Here is a 24,746-nt window from a genome sequence, read left to right on the forward strand (position 1 = left end):
GGAATTCTCAAAGGAAGAGGTACAAATGGCCAGTAAATACATGAAGAAGTGTTCAACTTCCCTGACTATTAGAAGATGCAAATCAAAACTACACTAAGATTTCATCTCACCTCCAGCTAGAACTGCCATATTCAAGGGCAATAACAGCAACAAATGGGGGCAAGGTTGTGGCAAAACAGGAGCCCTTATACACTGTTGGCAGGAATGCAAATTAGTACCACCACTATGGAAAATAGTACGGAGACTCTGCATACAGCTAACAATAGAACGGCCATATGATCTAGTGATCATATGGGCATCTATCCAAAGGAACGTTAAGTAAGGATACAATGGAGACTCTTACGCATCAATGTTCATTGCAGCACTATTCACAATAGCCAAGCTATGGAAACAACCCAGATTCTCTGCAATTGATGAATGAACCAAGAAAATGTCATATAGATACACAATGGAATTTTACTTGGCCATTAAGGAATAATGACATGTGGTTGGAAAGCAAATGGATGCAATTGGAGGACATCATGTTAAGTGAAGTAAGCCAGGCTCAGAAAGACAAAGGCTGCATGTTTTCTCTCATACATGGAAGATTGGGGTGGGGGGAGGGTGAATGAAGGAGATTAAGGTGAGGGTATGTAGACTTCATATATTTATATGAAATAGAATAAAGAAACCTCTTGTAATTGCTTTAAGTGGGGCAGGGAGGGAGTGGAGGGGGAGAGACAGTGAGGGAATATTATCAATGTACAATAATAAGCCTATTCCCCCTATACGATGAATATATCTTTTTAAAAGGCAACTTTGGAAGACTTCCTTCCCCATTTTATTGGATTTAGTTATTCTTTAAATGTTTTATAGAATTCAGCAGTAATGCATCAGGTCCTGAACATTTTTTAGATGGAAAATTTTTCTGGCTTAATCTTAGTTATTATCAATGTGTTAGATTTTCTATTTCTTCTTGACTCAGTTTTGTTAGGTTTTACATTTTTTTCTTAGATCTTTTGTATTTCTGTGGTATCAGTTATCATGTCTCCTTTTTCATCTCTTATTTATCTGAATCTTTTCTTCTTTTTTTCTTGGTTAATCTAGCAAAAGGTCTGTCAGTATTGCTTATCCTTTCAAAAAACCAACTGTTTCATTGATCTTCTGTACTGCTTTGATTTTATTCTGTGGTTTTGATCTTATTTATTTTCTGCTGTTTATTATTTCTTTCATTCTACTAACTGGTTTTTTTCTTGCATTTCTTAATCTTTGAGGTGCACTGTTAGGTTGTTTATTTGAGAAATCTCTAGTTTTCAATGTATGTTTATTATATACCTCTTTGGTAACACTTTTGTTATATCCTACAGATTTTGGTATATGACATTATCACTTCATTCCATAAATTAAAAAAAATTTCTTCCATTACCCACTGGTCATTTAGGAGCATGTTATTTGATTTCCATGTGTTGTACATTTTCCATTCTTCACGTTCATTTGTAGTTTTATGCCACTGTGATCTGAGAAGATACAGAGTTTCCATTTAAAAAAATTTATTGAGTCTTGATTTGTGGCCTCACATATGATCTATCCTTGAAGATGTTCCATGTACTGATGAGAATTTGTATTCTGCTGTAAATATCTATCAGGTTCACTTGGTCTAGTGTATAGTTCAACTGAGATGTTTCTTGGCTGATTTTCTGCTTGGATGATCTGTCCATTGAGGCAAGTAGGGTGTTGAAGTTCCTCATTATTGTATTGAAGTCTATCTCTCTCTTTAGATCTGATTTTATGTATTTGTTGGATGAATCTATGTTTATAATTGTCATATCTTCTTGTTGAATTGATCCTTTTATCAATATATGATGACCTTTTTTCTCTGTACAGGTTTTTAAATTTAAAAAGTTTTAGCTGAAAGTAGTTACTTTTGCTCATTTTTTTGTTTCCATTTGTGTGATTTTATCTTTTTTCAGTCCTTCACTGCTAGTCTCTGTGTATCTTTATTAGTAAAATGAATTTCCTTTCAGCAGCACATGGTTGGGTCATAGGTTTTCTTTTTTGTTGTTTGCTTTGTTTTAATTTGAGGCAGGGTCTCACTGTGTAGCTCAGGATGGCCTAGAATTCATGATCCTCCTGTCTTAGCCTCTTTAATTAATACTGGGATTAGAGGCACACACCACCATGTCCAGATTTTCCTTTTTTTATATTAATACAGGCCACTCATATCTTTTGATTGGTAAATTTGATCCACTTATATTCAAGGTTGTTATTGATGAGTATGAACTTTCTTCATACTTTTCATAGGTATGAAAAGTTCTATTTATGAAAAGTTCCACCTCTTTTATTATTTATTTCTATAATTTGGTGATTTCTGTCATGCTGATTTCTGTCATTCTCTTTCTCTATTATATATTTTGTTTGTTATTTGTTTATTCACGTTTTCATGGTAGTAGTTACCATCATTTCTAGTACACAACTCCCTTAATTATTCCTTTTTGGGATAGTCTGATGGTAATGAATTCTCTCAGTTTTTGCTTATCTGAGAAAGACTGTTTTTCCTTAAATTTTAAGGATAATTTTGCTGGGTATAGTATTCTTAATTGGTAGGTTTGGTTTTTTTTTTTTTCAGTATTTTGACTATATCATCCTATTCTCTGGTCTGTAAGGTTTCTGCTGAGAAATCTCTAAATCTGATGGGCCTTCTCTTATATGTGACTTGACATTTTTCTCTTGTTTAGGTTTCTTTGTCATGGATTTTTGACATTTGAACTGTACTATGCCTTGGTGAAGGTCTGTTTTGGTTGAATCTAGTTATGGTCCTTTGAGCTTTTAAATTTGGATGTTAATATCTATATAAAGATTGGGGAGTTTTCAACCATTATGTCCTGAGATGCACTTTCAATACCTTTGCCCTTTTCTTCACTTTCTGCAATTCCCATCTTGCAAATATTTTATTGCTTCATGGTGTTCCATAATATTGTATGTTTTTTTCATTCTTTTCAGTTTTTTTTTTTTTTCTGTCTTACTGGGTTCATTCAAAAGATCTGTCCTTGAGCTCAGGAATTCTTTTTGCTGCTTGTTGTAGTCTGTTGTGAAAGCTCTGTGTTGTAACTTTTCATCTCATTTATTGAAGTTTTTAGTTCCAAGATTTATGGTTGGTTCTGTTTTATGATTTTTCTGTCTTTGGTGAATTTCTCAGTCATATCTTGCATTGTTCTTCCATTTTTATATTATTTGTATATATTGTCTTATTTCTAGTTTCCCTAAGAACACTATTTTATTCCAAGCATTTCATAGATTTCTTCGAATTGAGATCTAGTTCTAGCAAATTAATGTTTTCCTTTAGAGCTGTCATATTTCATATGTCCTGGGTCCTTACATTCATGTATTCATATCTGGTGGCTTTTATGAAGTAGCTTTTGTAGCGAAAGGGTTTTTGTTGTTGTTTAGATGATATATGTCAGTTTGATAGGTGTTTTGGGTTTGTTTATAAGGGAATTCAAAAATGTAACTCTTCATCTTTGACTGCTGTCAGCAGTGTCTGTGATTGCTTCAATAGACATCAGCAATTCATGAAAGTAATTATATGACTTTATAGTTGGTGTAGGTTTCTAATGGTATCTTAAATCTCCACAGTCAAGCCCTAAAGGCACTGGGGCATCTGGCAGCACCTGCCACAATCTCGGTGGTGTGGGATGATTGTCTAGGTCCTTCAGGGCAAGTACAAGTGATGGCAAGGGTTGTAGTACCAGCACCCATAGTTCCTAAGCCAGAGGCTGGAATGAGGCTTTTTCTAGGTACCACTAGTGCTTGTGGGTGGTCCTGGCATCTGTGGCTCCAATAATCATGGAGTCAACATTTTGGAACACAAAGAGGACTTCCCTAGGTTCTGTGGGTGATTGCAGTTGGTTCTAGGGCTTGTAGCACTGGTAGCTGCTTTTGTGGAGCTGTGGACCCAGATGATAACTTGTCTAAGTCCCAAGAGACAAGTACAAATAGTACCAGGGCTTTGTGCACAAGCATTTGTGGTACAAAGTCTATGGGCTGAGAAAATGTTCCCTAGGTTTTCTGAGGCATGTACAGGTACACTTTAAGCTTGTGGCTCTGGTGTACTTACTCTTTGAGGGACAGGACATAAAGGTTTTTGCTAGGTCCCACAAGTTAAGCACAGGTTGTTCTATGCCTTGTGGGTTTGATAGGTCTGTTCCAGGGGCTTCAGGGTTTGGGGGCACAGAATGGCCTTAGGATAGGGAAAATTCTGATGGGGATGAGTCTCAAGATATTGATAGTTAACAGTCCTGGAGCTGAAGAACACAGGCCCTTTCCCTGGTTCCCAGGGACAAGTTTGAGTGATGCTGGGGCTTTTTGAACCAGCAGCTACAGACCCAAGGCTGTGGGTTGGGAAGGAGACCTTTCTAGATTCCACCCATCAAGTGCAGGTATAGGCAAGGGTTGGGGACACTAGTTACTGTTTCCTGAGCTACATGCTTGGCTGGAAACTTTCCCAGCTCCTGAAGCATAGGCACAGGTGAAACTAGGATTTTTCCTAGGGACTGCAGTGGCTTCAGTTCCAAGGTTGAGGGCTGTGAAGGGGATCTCTCTAGAGTGCAGTGGTGGAGCTCAGATGTTGGTGTAGGATGGGGCCACTGCTGGTTGCCTTCCTGGATCTGCAGAGTTAAGCTGGGACTTTTCTCAGCTCTGGATGCAACAAGAATGGGTGAGACCAGGATTACTCTGCAGTGGCTGCAGTCCCACAGGTGTGGTCTTGGAGATTTCTCCCGCCTCCACAATTCCCGCAATGCAGGTTTAGGTGGGCAGCCATAACAGCTGTTGGTCCTGAGGTGGCAAGACTCTGAGGGGACTGTCTTTTGTCCTGGGAGGTATGTACCAGCCTACACTTTCTGGAAGAGACAGATATTTGATTGCCAGCCCCCTATGCCAAGATGGAATCTAGTAAACGCGGTTGTAGTTTGAGTTGTGGGAACTGGGGAAGATCCAAAGTGAGTAACTTCTTTGGTGCAAGGGAGTCATTTTTATGTCAACTGGCTCCCCAAAACTGGATTTAAAGCTTGTAAGTATACCATGGATTTCTCTTACAATGAGGAGTCATATCTACTGTTATGATCAGGGTTGCTGGCACTTGCTTACTTACATCAGTTGCACTGGGTTTCTGCCCTAGCCAGGACAGGGGATGAAATTGAGAATTGCTTTCTTCTATTCTCCAAGTTGCCTTTCTGATGCTCTATGATGTTTAGGGTTCCTGTCACTACTTTGCTAATTTCCAAAGTTTTCCCTTTCTGACTCCTTGAAATATACTTTCTGCCTTTACTGCCCCAACTCTTTTCTATGGCAATCATGTGAAGGGGAATTCTATTCAGCCATATTGGCTGTAAATTCCTGAAACCATTTTAAATAAAGGACTGATGCTTCTGTTTTTTTTTTTTTTTTTTCTTCTTTCCTCAGTTTGACTCTGTGGCTGATATATCTGATGTGTCCAGCAATGTCACCCTAAAAAGTTACACCCTGCACTTTGAGGTACCTGTGCTGCATGAGTGCATGCTATTTTGCATGGTATGTTAACTGCCCAATAAGCAGCAGGAACATTTCATTGATGGGACCAGTTAAATCGGAAACCTTGGATGTTTAGAGTAGCTGGACTTTGTCTTAGGGCACACTCTAGGTCCTAATCATGCTGACATTAATATTAACATCATGCCTGACTCATCTTGCAGGCTCAACTCCAATTACAATAGGGAATGAAAAAAGAGGGAGGAAGGTGTCAATTTCCCTATACAAATCCAGTTTTATTTTTTGTGGAACTGGGGTTTGAACTCAGGGGCTCACACTTGCTAGGTAGATGCTCTACCACTTGAGCCATTGCACCAGCCCCCAAATCCAGGATTTTTAAGATGAAATACAAACTGCTTACCTAGAGGGCAGCCATGAGAAAGTATTATTCACTGTCCTCTGGGGGAGGGGTGTTCTTAAGTGTTGATCTGCATGCCCATATGCATGATAAGATTACCTGGTTCATGTGCCTTCCATCTCCCTCGTCCCACTGCTTGGCAAGCTCTTGTTTCACAGGGAACAACAGCCAGAGCACCAGTACTTGAGTATTCTAGGTGTCAAAAGCACTGGCCACCTAAGCCCCAGGATTAGCTCATTATCTCATACTTATCAAAAAACAAGGGCACTGTATTCTAGGGTCTCAAAGCTGCTGAATTCTGTAGGAGGCTCTGGGGAGTCATTCCCTTCATTCACCATGTGTGAGTTGCAGTTCCCTGATATCTCAGGCCTATTTTCTTTATATGTTAATCACTAATAGCAACTTCCTTTTCAGGGATTAGCTGACACCAAAATTCCCAGGTCTGGGATGCCTGTGAGTATTCAGAGCAGCCAGAGCATGTCTGTACTGCGGATCCCAAGTCAAAGCCAAATCAGTCAATCCTATTCCCAGGGCTCTCTCCACCGCAGTGTCAGCCAGCTCATGGACATTCAAGACAAGAAAGTCCTGATTGACGACTCGCTATGGGAAACTATCATGGGTCACAACAGGGGCCTTGTGAGTTGACTCTCTCACCCAGGAGCCTTTCCTGAACATTACAGAGGGTCTTGGTAAAGAGATGGCATAAAGCTTCCTGAACTTCACTGAACACCACCCCACAAGACTAGTGCATTCACTTGCCTGATTCTGTGGTAACCCACTTATTTATCAGTGCTAATGCAACTGTTTGATAAGCAGGGTGGAAAATTGTCTTTTGTTCTCCTGCTGGACATAAATCAGCAGAGATGAATACAGTATACTTTATTAACGTGGGGCAGGAGGCTGAAAACATTGGAACTGACCCAAATTAAGGCACAAAGTGCAAGCACCTGCTTTACTTTGGGGGTGGGGCAGGGAGGAATACCATTTTCCTACTGGTTTGTTGAGGACAAGCCTTAAAAAGAAAAACCTCTCAGTGTATCATGAGGGTGCTGCAATTTGTGAGCTTCGTCTTTCATAATCTTAGTCCGGTGGTACAATAACTGACTCTGAATGATAGCTTCATTATTTATGAGCCCCCTTGTGGCTGAGACAACTAAAATCCCAGAATACTGACCAATCATCAGACTTTATCATTGTGCTATCTACTCTATGTCTGCTGGAGTACCATCCTGTTGTGCTAGTTAGGTAACAAACAGCTAAGTAAGACCTTAGCTTCTGTTACTTCTTGGAGGCAGAATTAATCTCTTCATCACTTTCAACCATCTGCTTCTGCTTTTTGACTCTCACTCAAGTACTCCTCACTTCTTCAGAAAACCGAGGCTTACAAAGGTTAAGATATGGCACAATGCAATACTCAGGTCACATTCTGGATTAGTCTACAGTTCATATGTATATATGATGTCATCCTTATAATAAGATAAATTTAAAGAACTGTCTTAAACCACACCTTAGGGCTGAGCATAGAAGATTAGGCTTTTAATAACTACTTACAGAGTATTTTTTTTACACCAAATCAGTAGACCTATGAATTGATAAGGAAGTACCTTTAACAATAAATATTGTAACCACTGATGCCTGGCTTACTTTTCAGTATGTGGATGAAGAGGACCTGATGAATGCTATCAAGGGTTTCAGCTCAGTGACCAAGGAACACACCACATTCACCGACACCCACTTGTAAAGGACAGAATCCCTCAAGAAGTAAACTGGATGCAGCCTCTGTAACCCATCACTCCTGAGTTGTTACTGACTTGACACATCATAAATGTTGAATACAACTGTCTGTCACCCTACAGTACTTTTAAGAAATCAGGGCTGTTTTGAGATTGGTCCTTTCTAATAGAGATCTAAGAAATGTTACTTTTCTGGTTGTCTGAAACAAGGTATAACATCCATATAAAAATACTTGTTTTCCACTCATCTCTGGTGGTGATACCACTGATTAAATGAACAATCAGTGGCAATTTCAAGATGGCCCACAGTTGTTATAATGTTCCTGGTTTGAAAACAAAGCAATTCTAGTAAGAGGATGTCGTTGCTGCTCCTTTTGATCTGCTGTTTACATCAGAGCTGATATTATCCTGTAAGGAATAACTATGCTAATGAAATAATGCAAAATGAAATCCCAATTTCAGATCATGCTCCATCAGAGGAAACAAACTTTGCATTACAGATACAGTTTGCTAAAGGCTCTACTCTAATCAATTTGTTAAATATACACCAAGCCTTCTGAAAGAGCACCACATAACATGTCTGTTCTTGCATTTATGAGTCTTTAGAAAAATTTGAGTAAACAGCCAATTTACATTTCAGACAAAAGAAATTGTTTCAATAGAAATACCTCCACTTCAGTCAATGCTTTTACTTCACATATTTTACATAGCTTTGAAACTCCAATCAGCACTTTTCATAAAATTCTGTCAGTCACTGAATACCAAGTAATACTGACATTTTCGACTCAGCACATTTCAAATGAAAGCCATTATTTTATTTGCAACATTCAATTAGACTACATGGAATTTTAAAAAGTAAAAATTTGTGCTTTCAGTTCTGAAATTAACACATTCACATGTAAGCACAAAACTGTACATGTGTGTACACCTCATACACATTACTCTGAACTATACCTTTATTTTAGAGAACTCATTTCCTTAGCCCTAGAGTAAGAATGAATGATATGCGATACTGACGTTTTTATTAGCATATATTAATTGTACAAAATGGTTTCATTGTGGTATTTCTACACACACATACAATATACTTTGATCAATTTTTTGACATTACTGGGATTTGAACTTAAGGCCTTACACTTTCTAGGCAAGCATTTAACCACTATAGCCATGCCCTCAGCCTGATAAAACAAATTTCTACAATTGAAAAGTTTCTCTTTGGATTACAAGATTATTGATAAAAGTCCTATGGCAAACAAAACATGTTTCCAAGTCATCAGCATGAAATTAATGATATTTAAATTTGTTCTTCCTGGGAAACAATATGAGACCATTCTTATGCCTTCATTCTTAAAAGGTTTTAATGATTGCATGAAATTATTTTGAAGTTTTCTCATACATAAATTTGACAGTATTTTATGAATCTACTTCCAAAGGCAGGTGGACTTTTGCAAGACTAAGTTGACAAAAACTTAAACATTTAACCTATTTATTCTGCATGAAACCATGAACTGCTCGCCATGGTACAGCAAAGATTGTGGACTTTTGGGGGAACAGCAACTTTATCCAAATCTGTGGAAAAGCAGGTCCTCAGACTGACCAACACCTAGACAAATTTTGCCAACCCTAAGTGTCAAAAGCACAGACCAGTATTAAACAGTTTTGCCTCTTTGTTGCAACTGCTGTAAACAAATCTGGGGAAAAAAAGGTGCACTTTTAGGAGAAGCTGTGCAAATTTATTTCTTACAAAAGTTATACATTTTCTGAAATGGAAATAGACAATTGGCTAGTTTGGTGGGGTTTCTTCCCACTTGCTGAATTTGGGTCCATTATTTAAAGCTGGCACAGATGTGCCTTAACCATGGCTAAGTATGGTTACCTACATCATACAGGGAAGAAGTGGCCTTTTCTAGTCACTAACCTGCATATTTCCCCCCTTTTTTTATTGGAGGTACTGGGGTTTGAATTCAAGTCTCATGCTTGATAGGCAGGTATTCTTTCCGCTAGACCTTTTTTTTCCTGAGATAGGGTCTTGTGAACTATGTGCTCGGGACTGGCTTTGAACCACAATCCTGCTGATCTCTGCCTCCCGAGTAGCTACAATAAGAGGTGTGAGCCACAGAGGACAGGCTTCCTTATCCATGGCACACACTTCTGCAAATATGATTTTCTAGTCACAGACGGTCTCAGGAGATAGGACTTACTCATTATTTTTGAAAACTTTACTAGTTTGTGTATTTTTTAAAACACAGTCATAAAATTGCAAAGAACACAAAGAATAGAGAACTGCAAGGGATTGTTTTAAATCACTGTCCACTTAACCATCTAATTAGATACTCTTAATTATTACACGAATTCAGTTAGTGGAATAACTTACTTTTGGACTCTGTAACTCAGGGTGAACATAATCCTGTATGGCTTCTGCCCAGAACACAATCTTCTGCAACACTCCTAATTTTCCTTGAATCTATTTCAGAGAAGAATCCTAAGGTTTTGTTTTTGCTAGTTTAAGTGGCATTACATGCCAAGCCTCTATTACACAACTATTTAGATCCACCCCCAAGATTCTGATCCAGTAGGGTGGGGCTAAGGCATCCGTACTTCGAAATCTTCCAAGTGTTGGTAACGCTGAGAACTAGCAAAGCAAAGCAGCCTGGAAGAAATCATGTATGGAAGCAAAACACTCTACATAGGGACTATGCTCCCTGCTCAATGGTTCTCCCTTTCAGAGCAAATGATGAGCCCGCCAATGAACTCTTGAATCTATTCTGTATCTCCTCTGACTCAGGTCTTATTACTTGTATACACCACATTCTCAGCTTAAGAACTACCATGTTTTGTTATTCCTAATATTATTTGATGAGTGCATAGTTGTTTTTATAGGCTCTACTAAGAATTGTGTTTATAGATGATCTTCTTTAATTTCTACTAAATGAAGAACCTAAACACAAATTGGTTGCAGTACCTTATACTAATGTAAAACTCATTTTGTCATCCATATAAAAATAATTCAACTGGAACAACCTGTAAATAAAAAATAGGCCAGTGAAATAATTCAGTAATAAGGAACGCAATTAAGTCACACATGAATAGTTCACTTCTAATGTGCAAATATCATGTAAATTAATCTAAAGATGGTTTGCTTAATAAATATTTAAATGTGAACCAAGTTTGATTTAATATATTTATGACAAAATGCTCCTAGCAATCCTGAGTTACACATAAATGGTGATAAAGCATACCCACTTAAGAAAATAGGATGGTGTGGGTGTGTTCTCAAGCCATGTACATTAGAATCAACTGTGATTACCTTTTTCAAGATGTAAGTCCCAACTACTAGAGATTCCAATTCAGCAGGACTAGAGTGGGCTTGGGCGACTATTTTAACCTCAGGTGATTCTGATACATAAGCCTGGACCGGAAAGCCAAGAGAAAAAACAATAGGCTGTGCAAACAGGAAGATCTGGGATCAAAAGTTGGCTCAGTACCTGGCTACATTATTTATCTGCTGTGGATCTCAGGGATACCATCTGTGAAATGAGGAGGGTATTTACCTAAGCGGTATGATGATAAAGTATTTAGAATCAACAAATTACCTGAGTAACTCTTCATAGTATGAATTACCAGTTTTCACTTGTCAGCAATCACACAAAGTACACAAATGCATTTCAGTATTTTTATTCTAATCACAATATCCTTAAGGTGGTTATAAGGAAAAAATTTAGGCAACTGGGAATAATCTGCTCAAGGTCGTAAGGCACCAGAGTAGACTAAAATATCTAACACTCAAGTTTAAACTCCAGTATATGAAAAAAACAAGATTTGACTAATAGCGTACAGCAATCCATGGTTTAGTCTGTTAGCTTTTTTGTGGAATTTTACTGTGTAATTGTTCTCATTATCTTTTTTTTTTCTTTAGTGGTCTTTTATTCTTAAAAACTATTCCATTAATTTTCTTACTTGCTCACCCAATTTTCACACAACTGTCAGAATAAGGGAAAAAAGTATGAGATAATTAGAATCCTTAGTGATTCCACAATTTATGGCTTGCCTAACATTTTCCTCATTTATAACTTAGTTTTTATATATATTAACTTCTCCTACTCCTTTTATGTTATTATTATAGGGAGAAACAAAGAAATGAACAAAACACAAGTGGGTACAATTCAAACAGGGTAACTGCTCCCTAAATAACTGAAAACAACATTGTCTTAATAATTTTTATTTGGTTTCATTGATAAATAGATACAAGAGAATTTTGGAAACCACTGGCAATATAGTAAACTTAAAGAATTTATTTCAACTTCATTTATTGTATTTCTCGGAATGGGAATATATATATATTATTCACCAATAAATGCTTAATGATTTAAATTTACACTTAGCCTATTTGCATAAACGTGAAAATCATTCTAATTAAATGAAGAAAAAAATACAAAAACTTCTTTTACTCTTAAAACTCAAAATATATTCAAAATAACATTTTTACAAGAGTCCAAATCTTTGCCAAAAAATCCAGAACTATAGTCCCAAAGTGTAACACAATGGCCACAATTAATTATCTTGATTATTAAACACTGAAAAAATATGGTGGCTCCTCCAGCAAGGCAGAGTAGCAGCTGAGAATTTCCCCTTCTGGGCACACAAAGCTTTGCCCTTATTATTATTTTTACTTCATCTTTTCAAACAGATAATTGCTCCAACTTAAACTTTTTACATGGACTTTTTTGTCATTGAATATTGGCGATGCACACTATGATTTAAGAACTCCCAATATGAGAATAAGAAAATGACCCATAATTAAAATAAAATGACCACAAAATTCTTACAACACAGTGGAACTTGGTAGTCAACATCAATAGTGTTTCTGAATTACATGGTATTTTGTCACAAACATAGCACCTCATCAAATACCTGGTAAATATTTTGCAGTCACAATAAGGGTTGGGAGCCCAGGTTCCTAGAAAAATTGTGTGATTCACTTGAGATAACAAGATTGAAAGACAAATCTCAGGCATAACTGAGATTAGGAATGCAGGTCACTGGGTCACATGCTCTAAGGGATACTTACCCATGTGAGCACTATCCTAATAAGACATGGTACTGTAACAGAACCAACAGACTCCTGCTTTACAAATGATCTGTCACACGTGCTTGCAAAAACATAAAATTTCAAAATGTCAAGAGAGATGATTATTGTCTCTCTTTATTTCAGGTAATTCTGTAAGAAGATATTTTATCCTGTAAAGTTTTAGTGTAAAAACTAATGTGCTAAAATCCAGGATACTTTAATATTCATCTAAATTTAACAAGACTATCATTCATTTTGGTGAGTTTTTCACAAGCTGTACTCTTGACCTGAAGAATCACTTTTTTTATGCCGAGGAGATGGGGTGGTCTTTGTAGGAGATGGGGATGCAGTACCAGGCGAGTCAGTTCCGCCATCAGAAGTACTTGGTGATGACGCCAGATACGGAACTTTCTTTCTTCCAAGGAATCCTCCTCCTTCGAATCCTCCTCTCTTCCTTACCTCCACTTTATTTTCATTTTCATCTTCTGAAGACCTTTTCTTGGATTCCGAAAAACCTTCAGCTATTTTATGCACTTCCAGTCCACTATCTAATTCCTTCAAAGTTTTTATTTCTGTTCCAGGAGACTTTCTCTCAGATATATTACATTCCCCTGTTGCCCACTTCACTTCAGCTTGTATTGGACCCAAGTTACCATTTTCAGGGACAGTTCTTTCTATATTTCTGTTCAGATTAATAGTCTGGAAGTCCCTGTAACTGTGAAAGCTCTCAGTCCTTCTTGCCCTGGCTAACAAAGGACTCTCCCTGTAAGGCCTCACAGAGCCATAAGTAGCGGCTTCATGGATGGTTTCATGGTGCTGAAGCTGAAGGCTGAAATATAGCATGGAAAAAGTTAATTTCAAATATCACTTGGATTTCTCAAAAGCATATCAGATTAATTACACATTTTTCTCTGTAAAAATGTAATTATCTCATGATCTGTATTACATATGATTACCAATGACAATAATACCATACATATATTCAGTGAAGTTAGACTTCTGAATAACTGAAAAAGATGGAAAAAATTCTTTAAAACCAGTAAGTACCCATTATAATTCAGTATTTAGCCCTTGGTTTTTAGAGTCTAAAATATTTAGTTAATATGATAAAATAAAAGGCATACTATACTGTATTGAAGTACATAATATCTAAATGTGAGATTAGACAAGTTAATGTATTCAATTCGATTAATATTATCCCTGAGGCAAGAGGGATAATTTATGTACTACCCAAGTTAGTATGATTCCCCTAATTCTGAGTAAATTCTTGATGACATAATAGGCATTCTAACTGGCAGTACTTTATGAAATAAGTTAAAGGGGAAAATGGGGGAGGGATAGCTCAGTGGGAGAATGCATGCTTAGCATGTGTGAAGTTCTGGGTTCAATCCCCAACATCCCCCTGCAACAAAGGCAAAAAAATTTTCTATGGAAAGAATGAGATATGCATATAGATGATAAATTTACTAAAACTTTAAAAAATCGAGTATCAATGTAAATTCTGAATTAAAAAATACAGCCTACAGCATCTATGTGATTATAATATGTCAGTTGATTTTCCTCAAAGCAATCAATTCAACTCAACTCTTTAACTTACCTAGAATTTGATTCCCGCAGGCGGCTATGCTGAACCACAGAAGTTGCTGGACTAATGTTAGGAGTAGCACAGCGAGACGTACTCAAATCACACTGGTCTAGTAATTTGAGTAGCTCTTCTTCAGTTGGACCACCTATATCTTAGGAACACAGCACTCATTATAATCACTTAAGTCAAAGCCTGCACTTAATGTCAAACATCTTTCTGTAGGAGAACCTACCCTTATCTTCACTTTTGTTAACCATATCCATAGCAGTGGTCAGATCCCACATTTGAATGCTGCCATTTGTATGGCCTGTAAACAAGTAGCGCCTTGGCCTTGAGCCCATCCTACTGGATCCTTCACATTCTCTCACTGTAAATGAGGATATTGTAGTACAGTCAACAGCTTGGATCTCACATATTCTGCAAAAGATATTACATAGATGTAAAAGCATGAGAAGCAATACTTTTTATAATTAAGATGTCTTAATTTCTTATTTGCAAAGTTACAGTTGAATACATATCTAAAACAGACTTAAAAGGGTCAAGACAAGTCAGCAGGAGTAAAATTCAAGTCTTGTTAACTTAAGAAAAAGTTCTTCTACATTAATGTATTACCTAACTGAAATAAGGCAAATAATTAAAATCACACAAACAGAAAATTAAATAAGGGTTAGCTGAATTGTACTTCAGTGAGTAAATCTGAGCCCACTTTAAATCAGAGATGAAAACACTTATTACTTTTTAAGAATGACTAGTATCAGGCAAATGAAAGGTCAAAAAAATCAAAGTAGAAGTAAAATTCACATAAATATGAGAAACATTACAGAAATAGAGGATGAAGCTTAGCTGTACTTCCTAGTAGCCAAACACTAGGAGCAAAAGGTTAGCCCTGCACATCACATAAAATGCTAGCCTCATTCTTGATCTAAAGGGAAAAGCTTTTTAGTATTTCACTGAGTATGACATGTGCAACAATTGTTTTTATAGACATTATCAGATTAAGAGATTTCTCCTTTTTTCAGCTAGGATTTAAAAAAATTATACACGAATTTTTAGTTTTCGTTTATCAAGTGATAATTTTTCTGATTGTTGTTAATGTAGTAACATTTATTTTTGAATATTTGTCAACTGGTTTATATGTCTTTTTAAAAAAAATACCCACTAGATTCCCAGTGTATGTTTGGAGTAAATCAACTTTGACATGTGCATGAAACAAATATGATTTTGCTTTTCTCCCCTATGGAACTGATTCCTCAGAATTTTTCCTTCAAAATTTTCTGCAAGGATTTTTCCTGTTCATTTTCAATAAAATCCTTTCATGTCACGTCTCTCAATAAAAGCTTGAACTTTCTTTAAATAACAAACTTTGGTTCACAACAGCTTCATAAAGATCCGATTTTCTATTCAATTCTACAGTAACTTGTGCTTATAATTTTTATAACTATAGTTTTCTCTCTGAACCACAAACTTAAAAATGAAAAAAATCATCATGCAGAAATTATTTATAACTGATTACAACACACTGCTACTATACAAAAAGGAGGATTACTAAAACTGATCATGGGTAAGAGACACTGCATTGCTAGAGTATGCAATACCAGTTTTAACAAACATTTGGCAGTTTCTTTACTGGATATTCAACAAACATTAAACACAGTGATTTATAACATTTTATGAGAAAAAACAATTTGGACTCTAAGTACACTACACGCTCCTAATACTGTCTTCAAAAATATATACCATGTTTTTGACAGCTTTGTAAGTATAAAAATCATATAGCAATGGTGGCTACATACAGTGAACTTTGATGGAAAAGAAAATTTATCATCTCTCAAAGAGTTTATTCATAAAAATACTATGTAATAAGGGACATGTTAAAAACAAACAAGGAATTTTAAAAACATCAGCAGCATCAGCAACATTTAAAGGAAAATCAACTTGTTTATTTTTGTCTAGGAGTTTTACTCTTTTCTCCTGTTAGACATGTAAAATCCTTGTTTTTAAAGTGGAGAAATGCTAAAGCTCATTCTGAAGCTACAATTAATAATTTTAAAAGAAGTGAAAGTTAAGTCAATGCGAAAAGAAAAGGAAACTTACTTCTATTGAGTATCCAGTACAGTCAGGGACTATCTAAGACATTTTATGTTTTTAACTCATTTTATCCTATGACATACTACCAAAACAGCTAAACTTTATTTTGTAAAGAAACTGGGGATAGGGGAAATGAAAAAGCTGAAGTTGAATTTACACAGCTAATAAAATGAAGTATTATAACTAGAATTCAGTTCATCTGGTATCAAATTCACTGTTTTTGCCTAGTTTGCTAGAAATCATTTCTGAAGACAAAGGCAGGAAAACACTGCCAGTGCCACATAAGGGAGCATTCACACTGTGCAAGTATTGAGGAGACACATGAAGACAGGATACCTCTTCTCCCTGAGACAGGGGATAAAATATGAAATGAAACACGGGTAGTAGGCTGAAAACTGTGCCAAGATTATGCAAATTGTAGTTATTATTGTTCAAGCTTTAACTGCCACATCATCATTTTTATTCTGTACAGGGATACTGACTGTCAGAAAATCTATAATATATTTTATCTGAGAGATGTAACTAATGCATAAGACAGGACAGGAAACATTAAAATTCTAGGGCTCCCATGCCCAGGAAGAAACAACATTTTTAAGAAAAAAAATTAATAGTTATGTTTGGCCATGAAAAAAGTTCAGTATTATTTTTCTACCACACCACTAGTTCTTCCCAATTGTCCACAGCATCAGTGAAAATCTTAAATAAATCCTACAGAATAAATTCCAAGTATACTGCTCTCATTTTAACTTCTAATAATCAGATAATAAATGAACTTCTCAGTAATTTGTTTCTTCTAGTTGTACTTTCATAAATATATAAAAGTACACGTTTTACAAGACATAAAGCAATTTTTGAATCTAAGTAGCTATACAGTAAAGTGTTACCTCTTTCCAGTAGATGAGAGTCTTACAAATAGTTTGTTAGTGATAGGAACAACTTTCTGGATAAACACTTGTTGATCATCTCGCTCTCCAAATGGCCCTTGGTCAGAAAAACAGCAAATGTTGAAAGTTCATTAAAATTTCATTTGTATTATTTTAGAAAAGGAACATTCTAATACCCTCTTCCAAAAAAGAGTTTCTCATAGTGATCAATGATATTGAGGTCCAAGTCAAAATCAAACACAAAATACAATAAAAGCACTTCAATTTGATTAAATATTTAAAAAGAAATACACAATATTTCAAAATTATGTTTTATAAACTAAGACTTTAAAAACTGAAGACAACTGTATTTACACTTCCAAGAGACTGGATGGAACTTTTACTGTCTTTGAAAATGTAGTTAAAGTTTGTTTGTTTTGCTCTGATTCTTATGACTTACTAAAAAGGGGGTCTCGAGTGATATAGCCCAGCAGTAAAATGCTTAACATGCCCAAGATCTGAGGTTTGTTCCGTAGCACCATCTTACATATGAGAAAACAGAAACTAAAAGATTAGTCAACTAGCGATTTTATAGGTCCCATGTGATTGACCTCAAAGCTATCTGGTTCCAGTCTGGCTCTTCACTACACTATGCGGTTGCTCAATGACTGAACAACTTTCTGATGTCTAATCCTACTGAAATGGAGGTAACAGTCCTCATCCAATAACCTATAAACAAAGTCAAGAAATAGTGGTAATGAATAAAATACCTCGAATGACAGAACTATAGAATTTCTCTCCCTTTATATCAATACTTTATATTGATCAGAAATGTTCCCATAATCTAACTCTTCACACCTTAATCATCTGCCCACCTCCATCAATTTACAGTTTCTCCAAAGTCCCCAACTTGGCACCACAAAATATTCTCAGATGTGTCCTATTTTTAATGGGGAAGAAAGAGGATTCCAAAAACATGACCTTGGAACTTGCTTGCTCAATTACTTCTTTCTTTCATGGTCACCCCTAATACCTATTACTCTACTACCTATTACAATCTAGATTCTACCCATACCATTCTCTATTCTGTTCCATTGATCTATGTATCTATCTCTTAAAATATTGTAAGGAACATTATAGAGAGGAAAGAAATATCTCCCTAGCCCCTTTATTTTAATGGTCTTTAAAATTAATTCACAGAGCTGTTTCTAGGTACCTTTTTGTTCACATTACACCTGCTCTTCTTGAACAATTCATCTACTCCCAAGATTTTCAACTACTTCTGATATGCTGCTGATGCCTCACACACATAATTTCTAGTTATGGTCTTTCTCCATAGCCCCAACCTTTATCCCTTCATACCATAAAATGGCATCGACAGGCACCATTACTCAAAAATATACACATCTGAATTCATCTTTTTCAAAATAAGCACCTCTTTCCATTATTTATTTCAGTTAATGAAACTCAGTTCTTTCACTTCCCAAGAATCAATCTGTCAGAGTAGACTTTGCTCTCTCAAACCTGCCTCGTATGATCAATCACCACCATGTTTTTTTGGTTCTTATTGAATGATCCTTCTTTTTTAAAGATAATTAATAAATTCTCCCTTTCTGGTCTTCTTGCTTCACTGTTCTCTAAGCTTTCTTGGACATGCACATGAAGACTGAATTATATATAAAACCCCTATCAAGTGTCAATTTCAAACTTCCTCAAATACTCCCCCCATTACTCATAAGATAAAAATCTAAACTCCTCATTTTAGTATACAGAGGCCTTTATCCTATTAGCCTCACTCACACCCCTGTAATCCAGCATTTAATAACCATTCCATCATTTTCCAAACTTGGCAGTTTCTCGTGGCTTCCATCCTTTCAACATGCTGTTTTCTCACTTAAGAATGTCCCAATTCTAGAACTTCCCACATCCAACAAAGACCTAAAAGCGTTGTATGTGTCAGTTCAAACATTAAGACTCTATGAAGTTCCTTCTAAATGTCCTTTTCCATCAATGTTAAGAGGAAATTATATCTACTTCATAAAGTTCTCACAAACACTAAATGAGAAGGTATAACACCAAGCACAGCTCCTGGTCCTTTCTCCCTTGAGTGCTGGTAAGATGGTGCCTTTGTGCACAGTGGGAAAAATACAATTGCTTCCTTTCTATTCTCACTGCTCACTTTACCATGTGCTTTTTTCTTTTTTATTTCTAGAATCTGGTGCAAAAGTACTTCAGACAGTTGATGAACAAATAAAACTATAAACCTGTAGTTCTTAGCATCATATGGAAGTCTGAGATCACACAGCAACTGTTTGATGACACTGAACATTTTTTTTTCTAAAAACTTAAGACTATAGTAGCACAATTCTTCTAAGTAGCCTATGTTTTTTTAAAGGAAGTATTTTGAAATCTTTACTATGGGAGCATATTTTACATGGATATAAACTTCACTTTCATGAAAATCAATTTTAATACACCCCTTCCAATTCTCCATTGGTGCTGGAATTTCTGCTTATACCAAATGTTCAGGAAAGTGTATTACTTAACAATAGGTCCTCTATAACTATTATAAGAACACAGGGACATAACTACATAAATAATATAGACAATAACAATATAGATTCTTTCAAATGAGCCCTGTGGGGAATAAACTGTCTCCATGATGACTATTCTTGAGTGTATATATACATATATGTGTGTGTGTGTGTGCACATACTCGTGTACATGTATGTATGGTATAAAGACAGGCAAATTAAACTAAAAATTTTGCTGAAATCAGCATATCAATGGAGACTTGCTACACTGTTTCTTAACGGATATAATGCCATCAATATGTACTCACAAATATGCATATATAATGAGCTGATCATATAAAAACAACAGCCCTTTTCTAGCTTCAAATTTTATGTTCCATAGATTACTAACAACAAAAGAAAAACTCTTAAAACTTTCAAACGTGTACAGGTATCAAAGCGTTAGCCAAAAATAAGAGGCCAGCATTTGAAGAAGGCATTATTTAAATGAGAAAATGAAAATTCTGCTCTCATAACTTTTTAAACATATGAAAAATGTTTCAATAATGTAATTTTGTATAGTCACAGTATCTAAAAAAAATGCAATTTTAATTTTTCATGAATTTCAAAGTTCAAATGGAAAACTGTAAGACTAATTTTGAGTACAGCTGACACATTTCTTCTTAGCTGCCTGCAAATATCTGACTCACCTATGTCATTTCCAGAGGAATAGCTACCATGACTCTCTGTCTCTTCCAAAGACAGTATCTTGAAAGATGCTAAAGGAGTGGAACCTGGCTGAGTAGAGATCATTCCTCTGAATCGTGTTACTGTCCATGTCCGGACATGATTGTTATCTGCACAGACTAGGAAAGAAAGAGAACACAACAGGTTACGAAGTACAGATTATGAGGGCATCACCAAAATCCCTCTTTTTTATGTTAACTTTTTCACGATGATCTACATTAAGTAACTCATAGTACATATTAAGTGGCAAATGATTTATTTACCTTAAAAGTACCTTAGCTAACAAGTGAGAGAATTGAACATGGTTTATCTTGCTGTGAAAATAAGGAATATAAGTAAATCAATGGATCATTATAATAATAGTCTATAGGATACAAACACAGAAAAAGGTTTTAAAAAGTGTGAGAAGAGGCTAAATATTATCCTTTTGGTCAAACTACATAGTGAACAGGTGCCTAGTTTAGTTTTTCCAACCCTAGAAACTATTTTTGCTTATGTTACTCAAATATTAAATAACCTACAACAGGAATTACTGAAGAATGATTGTTATAAACATTTGTCAAATACCTTGTGGGAATCAGCTATTTACTGCTCATTATAGTTATTTAAGAAAATTAAGATTCTATACTAGAGCTGAGCATTATTTTTATATAAAGTAAATGTCTGCATTAAAAAACATGGTCCAGTTAGTTTTAATTTTTCATTGAAATACTATTAAACGAGTATATAATGGGGTATTTCTCAATCTACTTCCATTTTTGTTACCCTAATTCACCTAATGATTACCCTATTCACCAAAAAATGAGTATCACTTATTGTGTATTCTGGCATACCTTAACTAAAAAATCTACTAATTTATTTGCCATTTACAATACTTCAGAACATTTATTTAGAAATGAGCTTGAATACTAAGAAAATATGTGAAACTTCTATGAACATACAGTATTTCCTACTGGGTAAAATATAAACTACATATTTTAAACCAAACTTTAGAAAGAAATTTAATTTTGACAAATAGCAACAAGTACCACATTTTAAATCTTATGTAAAAAAATTCTCAATTCTCATGTCAATTTTCTGCTTTAAAAAAAAAGCAGACATTTACTTTTATATTGTTTGATCAGTTTCATGGGAAATAATTTCCTGTTTCCACTATTAAGTTTACTAGGATCCATTAAAATAATCTAAATAACTAGCTGACTCAATTGGGTAACTGCAATAATTTTGTTAATATTAATTATTATGTAAGGATTTATTTCTGGCATTAGAAGACAACTGCAGGAAAAGAATGTGATTACATTTATGCTGGTATCCACTAGGTGGCAGAATAACATAATTGAGAATATATAAGTAAATTCAGATTTTTGGTTAACTAGACAAGTTCCTTGACAAATTTATTTACATTTCAAACCTACATGAAACGTTTCATGTTAAAATAAAACTTAAGTCTGTAGTTCATTCTCTGGTATCACATCCTACAAATAACATTATAACCACCAAAGTAACTGCAATTATCGCTATTTCTTAGTATTGTCACATAAGCATCCCAACAGCCTGGCAAAACAGGCTATGGTCTTACAGGGCAGAATTGCCTTGTTTTATACAACATTTATTCAGTGTCTTTTGTATACCAAAAGCTATGTGAAAGTGCTAAGACCAGGGTGGAAAACAAAAGTTCCTACAGTTGCAGAACTTACATTCTGTAAGAGGAAGCTGGATGATCAGCAAACAAATATATGATCAAGTCATTAAGTCTATGAAGAAAACAAACTAATATATTAGAGAAAGTTATTGTTGGATAGAGGTTTGGCAAATTCAGACTGGTGGCCAAGGAGGCCTCACTGAAGAGGTATTTGAAATAGGACCTGAATGACAAGAAGGTAGCCAAACAAGTATCTAGAAGGAAAACACTTTAATAAAAGAATAAAAGCAAAAGTTCTAAGGCATTTTTAAGAAATAGAAAAGTGGGATGCTAGAGTTGCTCAAGTGGCAAGACAGCCTGCCTAGCAAGCGTGAGAGTGAGGCCCCGAGTTCAAACCTCAGTAATGCAAAAAAAAAAAAAAAAAAAAAAAAGTAAACTAGAGGGTTGTGAACAAGAAAATCTCTTCCTAATGAAGAGACCAGAAAGGTAAACAGGATCTAGAATACAAACAGCCAAATGGACCATGGTAGAAATTTTCATTTAATTTTTTTTGAGACAGCATCGTCCTATGTAGCCCAGGGTGGTCCAAAACTCTGGATCCTCCCGCCTCAGACTTCTGAGTGTTGGGATTAGAAGTGTGAGGCACCATGCCCAGCTTAAATGTAAATACAACAGGAAGTCATTAGGAATTAGATCTGGACTGCTTTTCTAAGAGACATTTTTGACTGCTGTGTGGAACACGCACCATACGGAGACAAGATAAAAGCATGGGGAAGGTGAGTTGCTACTACAGTAGCCTCTGGGAGAAATGATGGTGATTTGGGCTACTAGGCTGGCAGCAATGGGAAGTGATCAGATTTGTAACACAGGCTGTAGCAAACTCAATAGGATTTGCTGCTGGACTCTAGGCTATGTGGGAGAAAGGGGAGGAACCAGAGGCAGTTTCACAATTTTCAACACAGAAAAATGAGTAGATGGAGATACTAGGTACTAAAAGAGATTGAGTCATCAGTGATAAAACGTTCTATTTTGTCCAGAAGTATGGACACTAGTTAAACAAGTTTGCAATTCTGGATGGTCACAGGTGTGTATTTACTTTTAGGCATTCTTTATATAACCAAACTTAATATATGAAAATGATATTGAGAAAAAATTTTAAGTTGGACAGGAACTGCTCTACAGAAGAGTTAAATGTGAGACTCCTCTAAAAAGTAAGCTCTATGATATACTTCACAATTTGATTTTTACAAAGCCTTTTAGAGATAATCTATCATATACAATGAATTTCTTCAATGGAATTTTACTTTGTGATTAAAAAAGCAGTGTTTGTTAAACTACAAAATTAGTATCCAACATTTTACATGTCTTGTTGGACTGGACATATGGCTCAGCAGTAGAGCACCTGCTTTACAAGAGCAAAGCCCCTGAGTTCAAGCCCCAGTCCCACCAAAAAAAAAAAAAAAAAGCACTTATAAGTTACTGCAAACACAAAAATGTTATTTTCTTCAAGCAATGTTTTTTATATATTCTAATTCTTAATATTTTTATAAGATGATAAAATAGCAAAATACAAATCTAAATCTACTTTAGTATTAAAGCATAAGATAACTGATCAAATTTACACAATTCAAACTTAGAACAATTTTTAATAAATTCTTTATAAAAGGATTATGATAAATATTTTGAAATGAAATACGCCATGGAACAAAACATTTGAATAACGAATAAAAGATAATATACCTCCTAAATTTCTGTATATTAAACCAGGCAGTCAACTCTTTGAAAGACAATCATAACATTTTTTCAGTTATTAAAGTTTTCTACCATTTCTTTTAGAATACTTTTCTCACATAAAATACTATTCTTTCATTCTTTTACTTTGTAGGCATACAGAGAATAACACACAGGGCCAAGTCATACAGAGGTGGAATTCCTTCCCAATAATAATAGTCACTTTACCAGAAACAAGATGCTTCTCTGACAGCATGATTTTTGTAACTGGGCTTCGGTGAACTGTGAAAGTCTGAAAAAGCTGAGGACCTGACCCAAGTGTCTCTGGGTGCTGCACAATGACTCGCACTGCCCCAGAGCTCGTACCATAGGCGATCTCAATCCAGTTACCACTGACACCTACAGAGTCGAAAGGTGAAAGATGGTACATTAGGTAATAACAAAAGGAAGGCTAACCCTTGCAATTTTTCCCTATGCTGAAAATGGCTGAGTGGAATTCAGGGCTTACGACTAAAATCCACACAGCAAGGAAACCATAAGACTTCTCTGGTCATCTTAAAGTCATTATTTCCTTTATAAATCTTTTTCTAACCCTCACTCCAAGATAAAACTGCTCATCTATTCCCTTGTACTATCCATTAGGTTCCATTATGGCAACAACACCCTGATCCACACTAATTTCTGCATCTTTACATCTGTTCTTTATCAACAGAGACTAAGGCATAACTATTCTTTTGTTATTGGTTACCTTCCAGACTGTCTGAGATATAGTATCTACTCAACACAATTTAAAGAACTAATAAATCTACAGGGTCAAGACTGCTACTGAAACAACCCTCCATGTGACTACTAGTCTAAAATTTATCTTTTACTT

General features: G+C 35.6%; 2 protein-coding genes across 5 annotated transcripts in view; one reads left to right on the forward strand and one right to left on the reverse strand.

The window, feature by feature from the left end:
* Ush2a (usherin) overlaps positions 1 to 11,823 on the forward strand; it is a 759,580-nt gene extending 747,757 nt beyond the window's left edge. The window contains exons 70-72 of the mRNA XM_074048325.1: positions 5,440 to 5,511; positions 6,317 to 6,538; positions 7,554 to 11,823. Of these exons, the coding sequence (XP_073904426.1) occupies positions 5,440 to 5,511; positions 6,317 to 6,538; positions 7,554 to 7,643 (384 nt within the window). The 3' untranslated portion in view covers positions 7,644 to 11,823. The remainder of the gene's footprint in view (positions 1 to 5,439; positions 5,512 to 6,316; positions 6,539 to 7,553) is intronic.
* A 15-nt stretch (positions 11,824 to 11,838) lies between these two features.
* Kctd3 (potassium channel tetramerization domain containing 3) overlaps positions 11,839 to 24,746 on the reverse strand; it is a 50,932-nt gene continuing 38,024 nt past the window's right edge. For 2 of the 4 annotated variants that reach the window (XM_020185312.2, XM_074048326.1), the window contains 6 exons: positions 24,101 to 24,271; positions 20,463 to 20,618; positions 17,261 to 17,357; positions 14,521 to 14,705; positions 14,301 to 14,439; positions 11,839 to 13,532 (listed from right to left, as the gene is read on the reverse strand). In XM_020185312.2, the coding sequence (XP_020040901.1) occupies positions 12,971 to 13,532; positions 14,301 to 14,439; positions 14,521 to 14,705; positions 17,261 to 17,357; positions 20,463 to 20,618; positions 24,101 to 24,271 (1,310 nt within the window). In that variant the 3' untranslated portion in view covers positions 11,839 to 12,970. The remainder of the gene's footprint in view (positions 13,533 to 14,300; positions 14,440 to 14,520; positions 14,706 to 17,260; positions 17,358 to 20,462; positions 20,619 to 24,100; positions 24,272 to 24,746) is intronic. The other 2 variants (XM_020185313.2, XM_020185314.2) reach the window with 2 other exon arrangements.

This window comes from Castor canadensis, chromosome 11 (genome assembly GCF_047511655.1).
Source record: "Castor canadensis chromosome 11, mCasCan1.hap1v2, whole genome shotgun sequence".
In the NCBI taxonomy this organism is placed as follows: Eukaryota; Metazoa; Chordata; class Mammalia; order Rodentia; family Castoridae; genus Castor; species Castor canadensis.